The 12984-nt window shown below is 33.8% G+C and overlaps 1 protein-coding gene across 2 annotated transcripts in view; it reads left to right on the top strand.

Annotated features, from left to right (window-relative positions):
• Positions 1-12984, top strand: part of LOC106467807 (phosphatidylinositol-binding clathrin assembly protein LAP-like) — an 83311-nt gene that overhangs the window by 14565 nt on the left and 55762 nt on the right. For both annotated transcript variants that reach the window (XM_013928185.2, XM_013928186.2), the window contains exons 2-4: positions 3344-3486; positions 11783-11858; positions 12431-12533. In XM_013928185.2, the coding sequence (XP_013783639.1) occupies positions 3344-3486; positions 11783-11858; positions 12431-12533 (322 nt within the window). The remainder of the gene's footprint in view (positions 1-3343; positions 3487-11782; positions 11859-12430; positions 12534-12984) is intronic.

Raw genomic sequence — 12984 nt, forward strand, 5'->3', positions numbered from 1 at the left:
AGGAGTATTGATAACATCGTTTACACTAGAACAGGGGTGGGCAACCGCTGGCACTAATTTTTTCTGGCACGCGAAACCATCTCCTGTAATCCTCCATTTAACGACTTTTTCTCAATAGCGGCTTTTTTATTTCTCAGATAAATACAGTGTAGAGGTGCATCTCAGATAAATAAATAATTTTACATTACAAATTACCTTAAAGATTTCTTCCCAGACCCGATCAGTGTTTTGGTTTCAGCCTCCGCACCTGGTTTTTGTTGACAAGACAACCGCCTCACCATAACTAGATGATGTCAGACAGCGCTCCTGATTGGCCGTTTATCATCACCCACTGAGACGCTTCATCACACACTTTATCTTTATCTATATGCAGACACACACGCACGCTCGAGTGAGCTAGCGAGAAGAATTCATTTCTATGGTGCTGAATAGAGGAAAGCGGGTCAACGAATGAATGAATGACAAGCAAGCTCCGTGGCTGTTGCATTAACTGTCAGATACACCTTAAGAATATGTTCTCAAAAAATTTTGGTTGGCACGCGGAAGAATTTTGTGTCAGAGGTTTTGCTGGTTTTGGCACGCATGCACAAAAAGGTTGCCCACCCCCTGCACTAGAACATGATGTTTTTTAGCTTATGTGAAACTTAGAAGAAACTTGTCAACTTTTCAATACCACTACGACCTTCACAATACCTTATGTAGTATTCTACAAGAGGTTTGGGTGCAATGTACCAAGCCATTTTGTTGTAGGCTGGCAAGAGAATAAGAAAAAGAATTACAAATGGACTGCTTTGAGCAGATTGTCTTTTCCTTGTAAGTCTAACATGCTTGCTTTTTTTTTTTTTCATTTTTATATGTGTACAACCTTAGCAGGTAATAGTAAAGGTTTTAGTGTTGTTTGAACTGAATCATTACTGTTTTAAGTTTTTTTGCACAAACATTTTATTAGGGTTTTGTGCAATTCCTTGCAATCCCTATTATGAACCACTGTCAAGGTTCATGACATCACTGGTTTTTACATGACTGTAAAAACTTAACTAGTCTATCCAATTAAATTGTTCTTTCATGTTCTAGTGGTATAGAATATGGATCAACTTCTGAAGTTACGTTGTATTAAAGTATTGCTTGAATGGTTTATTTTATTTTTATGTTCATCAGAAATTATTTTATTAGTTACCTAATGCAAAATGACATTTTAATATTACTTTTTCTGGAGTTTTCTTTATGTAAGACCTATTCTAAAACAACCGGTGCTTTAAAACAAAATCATTGTTTGTACTCGTGAACAAAATTTTTGTGGAGATACTTCATCTCTCCACAAATTGACAGATTAGTAATTGCAACCTCTCAGAGATATTTAATAAGCTCCAATCCAAGTACATGTATGCTATCAATGTTTTGCACTTATTCTGTATCTGTATGAAAAAAATATAGAAAGAGTAACCATGGGGTGTGTGTATATAGCATGGGTCTAATGTTATGTTATCATGTAAAGTATGCCTGAAATTTTAATTTCACTAATTGAGTCAAGTTTCATGTATTCAAAAACAAATTTTTATTAGTATTTGAAACCTGGATTAGTTACTTTGTAATTTTATATATATATATACATATTAGAAATATAGCAAGCAATTTGATGTACAAGAAAATTGAAAATGATACATATATCACTTTTCAAACTTCCAAGAAAGTTAATTTTCCTTCAGTAGAATTACAAAGAAACTCAAAGAATTCATTGTATTTCAAGTACCAAAAATTACTGTGAGCCTATTTGGTGATGTAGTGATAGCTGTACATGTGGTTCTTTTCTGTTTATTTATACAAGCTTTATATAGTTGCCTGTGCCAGTTTTTTGTGGTCAAAGCTAAATTCTTTTCTATTTTTAAGTTGTATATTTAATTGAGTGTGTGTATGTGTTGTAGAAATAGTTTTGAATAATTGTTAAGTGGGCGGAATACTCGTTTGTGTTTCATATATAATTTATGAAGAAACTGAAAAATAAACAATTATGGTTATAATACAACACAGGGAAGAAAATTGCATTCATACAACTGGTGTTTATTAAGATTCATTTTTATAGTTATAATAGCCATTTATTATTTGTTCTAATACTTGTGCACACTCCTAAAGGAAAGGCCTCTGTTAATAATTATACTAAAAAAAGTGTTAAAACTAAGTTTGTCTCACATTAAGATTTCTAGTGAAGTGCTTACTCATTTTTAAAAGGACTGTGCTCATTTACAGAGTGTTGTTTTTAGATAAATGTTTAACATGCTTGTATACGTTCATGTTAATCTATGAATTAGTTGTTGCAGCTTACAGCTGTTGTTTTTGTTGTAATCAAAGATAAAGAAAGTAGGTAACACATTCCAATTACAATGAAAAGTTTTTTACAACTTTTATAACACAAGTGTCACCTGGATACCTTCAAAAACATTCATTCTATATTTTAATCTAACCATTCTTCATTTGGGAAATACTGATACTTGATTTTTCATGAAAAGTAATTCTGAGCTCACACTTTTACTGTATTTTGTGTACTGTTTCTGTTATTTTAAACATATTGTAAAGGAAGATAGATTTAGGTTTCACTGTGAGAGTTCATTTATACACACATATATTACCCTTTTGACATGAGCCAGTCTGTACCATGCTCTACAAGCCATGGTATATAATACATACATGGGAAATGAACTTCTTGAGTATCATAACCTTGATGATTTGTATATCCTGTTTACTACATTGCTACTAAAAACCAAACCAATTTAGTTTAAAATAAATTTATTTATGAATCTCGTGGCAAGTGTTTTTTGTTTTTTTTATGCTCTATTAAAAAGTAGATTGAACATTACAAAATTTATGTTTAGTGTAAACTGTGTTGTTATAAAATAGTAGAGTTGATATTATTGATACATTTCTTTAAACTTCTTGTCAATTCTAATATTCCTTAAATTATTTTCTTGACAATTTAAGTTGCAAAATGTATGTTAATTTTATGTAAGAGACTATTATGCAGCTTACAATTTCAAATTTATTTATGGAAATTAAATCTAAAGCTTTAATTACAGTAAGTTCAAAAAATTAAAAGACACATGTTTAGTTGTTTTAGATTACTAAAGTGTCTATAGTTTTAAATAAATGTTCTTACCTGGTCTCCTCATGTTTTAATGCAAGTAAACAAAGGGAATTTTTTTTCTAGTTTTCTTTGCATCTCTATGGCTTTGATCTTATAATGGATATTTTAAGAATAAATATTTGTTTTTAAAAGAAAAAATATCACAGTGAATCAAAACTGGTTTTAATGAATTAACTTGGCATACTACATGTAGGTATCTATTTACAGATCTGTTACACTGCACAAATGAGCCAAACGTATCCATCCCAGAGTTGGCAGACCTGCTGATAGCAAGAACACAAAACTCTTCATGGGTTGTTGTTTTTAAATCTCTGGTTACTGTTCATCATCTTATGTGTTATGGAAATGAGGTTAGTATAATTCTAGAATATAATAAAAAAAACAGCATTTTTTTTTAAGAAACAAGACTTAAATTTGCATATTTAAACAGTTGTTGAAGATTTACTGCTGTATGTGTATGTTAATTGCATAACTAGGAAATAACTAACAAAAAATATACCTAAAACTTCAAGTAGTTCAAATATACGAATATTTCAAAGCCACTAAAATATTGTGTTTGGCTGAAATCTTGACAGTTTTTTCTTTATTTTTTGCCTGCTGTATTTTATTATTTCTATTATATATTTTTTCAAATATAACATAGTGGTAGACTGTTGTCTTTCAGAGGTATGTATGCAAGACATAACAATCCAAAAACTGCTGTTTCAAGTGGCTGATGTCACTCCCAGCATCATACACTGTTGTACATTACCTCTGAAGCCTACATGTAGATGTTTAAAAAAGTGTTTATACAGGTGTAGCAGATATATCTAACATTAAGGAGCCAGCAATAAATCCTCTGTGCCAGGATAATAGCTGAACCCAGTGAGGGGCAAGGGGGTAATCCCCACTTTGGCGCAAGAAAATTTGTGCTCAGTTGTAATGTTTTGTGAGTCATGATTGATATACACAAACAAAATTAACAGTGTAAAATGCACAGAAACTATCAGTTCCTACCTAGAGCTTACTTGCTGATACTCTTTTATTGGCTAGTAGGTAAACATTAGAAATCTAATATTCTTTGCAGAGTCATGTCAATTCAGTCTTTATGGTAAATTAAATGCTGTACTAATATTTTTCATATTTAATTATATCACAGATATCTTTATATATCCTCCTCTCACAAAATAGCTTTTATTGATTAGTACTGCTGTCTATCGGTGCAAATTTTCAATGCTCGCCACTAGCCTTCCACCTCCTGCTTCTGCATATCCACATGTAAATGATTATGCAGCAGCTTTCCGCCAATATCATAACCAGCATCCTCTCCACACTTGCGCTCGTTAATCACTTTTTAATTGGCAGTAGTACAGTGTAGACGGGCTTGTTTTTGCTTGCAAATTTGTCAGTGTTTTCATTTATACTGCAGACCTTTTCTTTACTATGTTCATGTTATTTCTTTATGTACAGGGATCTTTTTGATAGTGTATTGTGGATCCCACTCTGTGGCGAGTGGTGCCTGACCAGGTATACTTTTTTTTCTCCAAAATTCCACACTGTTCATCCTGTGACTATGCTTGATATCAATTATGTTATAGCTCTTCCTACCAGGAACCTGATGTACAATTCCAAATGCCACCAGGTATTGGTTTTGTATGTGTCTTCATTTGTCATCTATGCTGTAAGAATTATGTTGCAGGATTAGGTTATGCACACCGTAGAGATGGGGTGTACTGTAGACCGTTAGTAGTTCTCTCTAGTGGTATTTGCTTCATAAATATGTTCATCCTAGACTGTACACTTATGGGCACACATTGAGACTCTTCCTACCGTGGACCCGGCGTACAATTCCAGATGCCACCAGGTGTTGGTTGATTGACTCCATCAAACTGGTAGTTCTGCTTTCCAGAATGGGGTATTGTGGTCACCCGTTGCATTGCCTTCGGTGATACGGTCCCCCAGACTCTCCAGTATATTTTTTCATCCTTTCTTCTAGTACAATATGGAAGTCCTTGGACCATGGAGGCCTGTCCTCCTGAGTGATGTTTCATACCACTCAGAGAGTAGGGAAGTGGCATTCTGTGGGTGTTGATGGCATATAGCATTTGCTACCATGGACCTGGTTTTGGTTGTAGCACTACAGATATATATATCTGGCAGATTGCTTTTCCACACTGTGGCTATCCACCGGATACACATTCCTGATGTCCCTGGTGTTGGTTAGAGATGGCTCGGTCCCGATTAAATCATGTTTCAATGGCTTGATGCCCTTCCTACCATGTACCTGATGTACAATTCCAGAGGCAGCCAATGTTTGGTTGAAGCACTCCACCATATTGCAATTTGTCCCTCAGGTTGAGACATTTCTCCTACCAACCATCCTCTGGATGTGGTTCCCTAGGGGTCAGGTGTTGCTTGGAGGTTTCCAGCTAAGTAAGTCCTCACATCTGTTCTGTTCTGTGTCCCTCCTCCTACTACAGACTGGATAAAAAATTGCCAATGCCTCCAGGTTTTGGCTGGGGATGCACCCCAGGTTTGCTGTCCCTCTTCTTACTGTCTGCTAGATGTTGGTTCCTGGCAGATCTGGTGTTCATTATAGCTGGATGCAGCACATGTATTCCCACTTGTGTATGGCTGGGTATTCTCCTCCTATAGCAGACTGGAAGAACCATACCCAATGCTGCCAGGTTTTAAACTGGAGATGTCATCCCACCTGGGTATTCTCCTCCTACAGCAGACTGGAAGAACCATACCCAATGCTGCCAGGTTTTAAACTGGAGATGTCATCCCACTGGCTTTCAACCTTCCTACTGTCTACAGCAGACTGGAAGAACCATACCCAATGCTGCCAGGTTTTAAACTGGAGATATCATCCCACTGGCCTTCAACCTACTGTCCACTGGATGTCAGTTCATGGTGGATCAGGTGTTTGTTGCATGCAAGTGGAGACAGATTTTGGTACAGAAGCTTGTCTTCCCTAACAATTTTTTTTTAAAGGTAGGTGATCCTCTGCCTACCGCAGAACCGATGTACAATTCCAGATAGTACTGAGTGTTGGATAAGGTCAAATTACCTCTATGGTCTTTCATGCTCTAGCCACTCGACACCCAGGGGTACCATTAATTGGTAATACTTCATGTTTTTAGTCTTTTATGTTTGCAACACAGTCATAAAAGAGAGAAGAATATATCTGGATCAGGTGTGGTACTGTCTCCCTCTGCAGTGTGATATTTTCTGTTTTGGTTCCACACCTCATGGTCTCTTCTAAAGGGGGATCATTTTTTTACCAGCTCTCTACCAGTTCAATGTGGGATTCTAGCTATTTTGTGAAGGGATGTAAAATATTGAATCGGAAATTAACATTTTCCTAAACTGAAAATGTATTTCTGATAGATACTTGCCTCCTCTCACATTTCCCACCCAGCCTCCCCACTTCTGGTGATATGTGGTGTAGGTCTTCTGACCAATCTAGACATGATCAACATGCTGGTTAGTATAGGGGTTGTGTCGTGCTTCTATCAGTGGAGAGCTACTGTTTAATCATATACATGTGGATATGCAAAAATTGGACGTGGAAGGCTAGTGGAAGCATTAAAAATTTGCACCAGTAAAGGGCAGTACTAATTGAGAAAAGCTGTTTTGTGAAAGTGAGTGAGTAGCTATCAGAAATACATTTTCCATTTAGGAAAATGTTAACTTTGGCTTTCATCTTATTGATAGTGTAAGTAATATTACCATGGAGAACTAAATGTGATTAAGAAGTGAAATTTTGTTATGAGTAAGAATTTTTAATGCCTTATTATCCATGTAAGGGTTGTTTCCATTACTGTAACAAGCATTTTTATCCTTACAATTTGCAAAGTAATTGTATTACAATAAATAAAACCAATGAAAAAGTACATTTGGGCAACTAGCAAGGATGTGGTAATGTGTGGAATTGTGCCCACGTTTTCAGCTGTTTACTGCTATTTTTATTCTGGGTAGCCTCTAGTGGTGGATGCTTGCTACCACATGTAGTGGTGCTTATTTTATTATATATATTGTTATACATCCAAAATTGATGTGATGTCTTTTCTTTTTATTGTACAATGGGTATTTTTTCTGTTACTATGAAAAATACATACAGATAATTTCTTCAAACAGTATAAGATTTATTTGTGGTGATGTATTGATAGCAACGGTGTTTACTTTCTACCCACCCTCCCAATCACTCTCTTTGTTTATCATCTCCACATTTCTCAGTCTTTCACTGCACTTGGACAATTTATTCTGGAGGGCTGAAAGGTCAAACACATGTAGATAATAAACACCATATATTTCAAGAATATACATAAAATGTCTTAGAATAGCTACATGCAAAACATAAATGGTAAGCAATTGCAAAAAATTAGCCAAAACATATGGGATTCAATGGTTATTTGGGTCACATTCCTGTCTTCACCAGAAACATGTATGAAAGTAGGATCCTAGTTCTACAAAATGAAACAATAGCATACAATACCATTTGAGTGACCTTTGTGTAGTTTCAGCAAAGCCAATTTGCATATCAGCTTTGACAATGAGTCTTGTATCATTTATAGTCCTCTATCACATCAGGTTTCTTTATTTTCAACAGCTATTCTGTCTTCCTTTCAGTATCAACCTTTTTTTTGTTCGTGAAACATATTCACTTCGTGTTTGCCATTCCATTTCATATCTAAAATGTTATTTGCATGAAGAATGGAGAATTCTCTTCTTGACACTGGTGCTAATTCAGGGAAAAAATTTCTATTGGAACAAACTGTTCCACAAGTTCCAACCCTTTTTGAAAATAGAAAATAGAAGAATTGTGGACCTGTACACCAGTTATCAACAAATAAATTGTGTCCTTTATCAGAATATGGTTCCATCATCTATCTCACAGCTTTTCCAGATGCTCCAAGTGGGTGGTATTTCTGTTGTTCCTCTGGTGTAAATAATGAAGTGAAGCACAAATCCACTTTCACAATCATGCAAAACAGATATTTCTATGCCACTTGCATGGAATATACTATTTGAATGCTAGACGGTCTTTGAATAAGATCAAGACTTTCATCAATCACTACATTTTGAAGGGACAAAATACTGCTCCAAATTTTTCTTTCAGATAAAAAAACACCAGTCTTATTTTTTTCAGTGTGTCTGTTGAAGGAACAGAGTGGTCCGAAAAATGCAGCATTTGTAGAATCAAGAGGAAATGTGATTTTGGCATGACTTTAGAAATAGAGGTGTGGAAATTAGATTATCTTTGGCCCAATATACTAATTTCTTGTTTTTTTTATGTGAGGCATTAGCATGCACAATCCCAGAAAGACATACAACTCATTAATTGTTACCTCTTTCTATCTAAGTGAATATGATGGCGATGGCACTCTTACCTTCTCCTTTATAAATAAATAATGCTTATTTGACTCTGTCTGTATTATTTTCATTTGTATGTGGTCAGAAATAGTATGAAATATTCCAATTCATTGCTATTATCACTTATTCCTGCATTGCTAGCAATGCCACCATGATAGAAATCGAAATCAAACAGCTGTGGCAATAAATCTCCAGCCTGCCACTGCCAGTCAGCATTGTGAAGATCAACTGTCATCTCAGGAGGAAAGCTTGTAATGCTGGTTCTACTTATGGTAGTCACAGGTTCATTGGCTTCTGCTTCTTCACTTTTGCTGCTTGAAAACCCAGTATTTATTTTGTCACTTTCTACAGCAATGCCAGTGACTTCATCATCATCATCCAGCTCAAGTAAATAATTATGTGAGACATTTTGTGTATATATATGGGTGGAGATGATGTCTTTCATGCAAAAATATATGGGTGGAGATGGTAAAGTGGTAAACTAGTCAATTTAACCCTTTTGCTACAGGTAGATGAGTGTGTGCATGTTACGGCCATTTACAATGTTACATTTAAACAAAATATAATTAACTATTTTACTGTCAATGTATATGAATAAACATGGTATCAAAACATAGTTAATGAAACAAAATTTAATATTACTTAAGTTTTAAGTATTTTAAATATTTAAAAACATCCTCAATCTCCTTTAGTAGGAGAAATGTGACATTTGTCGTCTCAAGGTCTTCCCCTTCTCTAATCAACCCTCTTTGAAATACAGAATTTAACAGAAATTATTCATTATAATATAAATATTACTAACACAAAGTAATTTTTATAGCCTTCAGTCTTATTTGTTTACAGTCATAAACTAGAAAATCAGGCACACTTGCCACATTCCCTCTCTCACAGATTGCCAATACTTCTGTCTGTTTAAATTGTATCATTTATAACCAATATAAAGGTTAAGTTTTAATCTACCACATGATGTATAATGTTTTCAGTTCAGAGTATTGTCAGTTTTATCTTCAGTTTAAAAGTTTGTCTTGTGCTGTTCAAATTGAACAGCAAAGGGAATTATTTTAAGCCTCTCTTGCCCTAATTAGAAAGCCAGTTAAATCATAATAATTATAGGACGTTGTTTGTTTTGTGTGTGTTGTTATTCTGTGTTCTTAGAAGCATTATTTAAGCAAATAAAAATTATTTAGTGTACTAGTACCATCATCATACAAAAAAAAGGTAGGCTTAAATTTCATTGGCAACTGTTTTTCATGTATAATATTTATTTTTGGTTATAAAAGTAACTAAAATCTAAAAATTAGAAACTAGTTAGGTAAAGATAAAGAAAAATAATGATAAATATTCATCACAAGGTATGCTCATGAGTAGCTTGTATGTTACATCAATCAATACTGTAACAGGAGCTACACATTCACTGAGTGACTTACAACTTGTTTGACAGGATTATTAGTTAGATATGGTTTAATGGGCAATAAAACATTAAATTAAGTATAAACAGATGTAAAGTGTTACAAGTTTAGGCTATTTAGAATAAACAATGGTGGTTTCGTGTTACAGTCTGCAGTCCTTTTAGAAAGAGAAAAGGGGTAATTTAGATTCATTTTATATTTTTCTATGGTGATAATAAGGTCAGTTAAACTGACTGATTCTGTATAGAATAAGGGTAGAGAAAATAAGAAATAAAATATAAAGTTTTACTGAAAATAAAAAGTTTGATATATTTGTTTTATGAAGTTTTAGAGCTTATGTAAATTACATTAACAAATAAAATATAATATAAAGTTTTACTGCAAATAAAAAGTTTGAAAATTTTCAGAGATGACAAGAAGTATTTTCAATCTAAACATAAAAAATCAAATTGCACCTGGAGCAGTCAACATTGATTCCCTATAGGAGCAGTCAACATTGATTCCCTATATTCATGGACAATCTTTAAGGAAAATACTAATTTAAAAAATCTGATTTTTGTTTACATTACACTTGCAATGTTTACTGAAAGCTTGTTAAACTTTTTGAAGAAAAAAAGCTTATTAAAAGTTATTTTATGTAAACTTATTTTCACTGCAAACTTGTACGTGTACTTTGGATACTAGAGAATTTATTCTGATGTTTTGTGAGGGAGAGATCAAACAGTTTAATGTAGAGAATTTGTATAAGGTCACTGTATTAAACCAACATTTGTCTTTTATATTTACTAGTAGAAATAACTAAAAAATGGAATGGTTCAATTCATTTTAATTGTGATAATTGGTCTTTTTAGGAAGTATTGACACATTTTGGGAAAAGGTTATTAGTGTACTGATCCTACAGAATATTATACAGAGACATCTCAAGAGTAAATAGACACCATTATTTTTTTCAATAGTCATTTATCTCACATTATCAACTTGACAAAAATGTTTACAAATGTGCATCAGTACTTAGTCGATTTGCCACTAGGATTCCATGCCAGAACGAGTCAAAGCACTGAAAAATGACTCATCGATTCCATGCCAGAACGAGTCAAAGCACTGAAAAATGACTCATCTATTCCATGCCAGAACGAGTCAAAGCACTGAAAAATGAATGAGTCATTTTTCAGTGCTTTGACTTGTTCTGGCATGGAATCGATGAGTCATTTTTCAGTACTTTGACTCGTTCTGGCATGGAATCGATGAGCTCTGCAGTTTTCTCCTGTAGGATCTTGACCCAGGCTGCACGCAAAACATCAAGTAGCTCTCCACAGGATGCTGGTTTTCTGGAACTTCTTCTCACTGTTCGAGCAAGTATGGCCCAGACATCCTCGATGGGGTTCATATCAGGTGACTGACTTGGCCATGGAAGCCGTTGGATGCCTTTCTTAATTAAATGACTATTGAATAAATATCATGGTGTCTATTTACTTTTGAGATGTCTCTGTACATAGCATTTTGTAAATTGCCATGTATTGTATTAGAGATATCAGTGTGATATATGATAGTTAATTACGGTGTAAAATGTTTTGGGTTGTGATTATTCATTCATAATAATTGTTTTGTTTTTCAGTAGAAGTTTTAACTTTTGTATTCTTTTAATTTAAAAAAAATTTGACAAGAAAAATGTATTTTTTACTCTTAGAACTAGTATTCTTTTTAGCAGTAGCAATAAAAAAAACTTGTGATTTCTTGTCAAGAGCACTTAAGTGAGAACAAAACATTTTCATTTACAGTGTGATAATATGGTTTTCATTAATTGTTCATTTTGTTATTTTTATAATTTTTCAAGTACAATAATTGTAAGACAATTTTTCATTGTTATCTATACTTTCAGCGATTCACACAGTATTTGGCCTCTAGCAACTGTACCTTTCAACTTAGTAATTTCTTGGATAAAAGTGGACTTCAAGGTATTCATGGGCCTATTTTTTATTTATGAGTTAGTAATTGATGATCTTTTAAGAATTAAAAATTCTGGTTTTATTGATTGTTTCAGATTGTTTCAGTCTGGAATTTATGTATGTTAATTTCTTGTACCTGTTTTAAATTAATGTTGTTATTAATTTCTCTATAAATAACCCGTTTATTTCCACATACTGTATATACTTTACAAATTGTAACTTATTTATCTTGGTTTTGTATTCAGAATTGTTTGATAACATGAATCACTTTTCTTGATGGGTCTGTTGTGTAATTGCTTTTATGATATTGAAATTGTTTTGTCTCAATCTATGTTGAATAAATTGATCATATTCGTGTGTGTTTATGCTCAGAAAACACAATCTTTGGAAAGTAGTATGATGTTATTTAAAACAACTCCAATTATATAAAATTAAAATGTTCATAAGAAATCTAAAAATTACAAAATACAACAATCTGTTTTTGTCTGATTGTAGCAGATCATGTGTCGAACATTAATTGAGCTGGAGGGTTTTGTTAGAAGCTGTTATTTCTCATTAATTACTGACTGTTGGTTTTTCAGGTTACGATATGTCTACTTTTATCAGAAGATATGCAAGATACCTCAATGAAAAAGCCGTTTCTTACAGAACTGTAGCTTTTGATTTTTGCAAAGTGAAACGAGGGTAATTATGATAGTTGTTATATTGATTGTTTGGAACTTTGAAATCTTGAATGTCTTTTTTTTGTAGAAGTATTGCTTACACCCACAACGTCTCAACTCCTACTGTCTGCAGCCATTTGTGGAAAGACAGTTACCCTGGAAAGTTCTTATAGTTCCTAAGGTAGAAATCCAATCACCCTAAAATTTCTACTATAAGAAACTCCCAACCTCTCCACCCTTACAAATGAAATTAAATAAAACTAAATGATCTTAAATAGAACTACAAACCCCACCTTAATAGTTGTACTGCCCTCCCACAGTTGGCTGCAGACAGTGAAGGGCAGTAGGAGCTGAAATGCTGTAGGTGTAAGCAGTGAACTCCATACCCTTAATCGTTTCGAGACAGATTACAGGTGAAAGGCCATGTTATCTCGTTTGTTGACGTGTATTCAAAATTTTACTGAACTACTATT

This window comes from Limulus polyphemus, unplaced genomic scaffold (genome assembly GCF_000517525.1).
Source record: "Limulus polyphemus unplaced genomic scaffold, Limulus_polyphemus-2.1.2 Scaffold2748, whole genome shotgun sequence".
In the NCBI taxonomy this organism is placed as follows: Eukaryota; Metazoa; Arthropoda; class Merostomata; order Xiphosura; family Limulidae; genus Limulus; species Limulus polyphemus.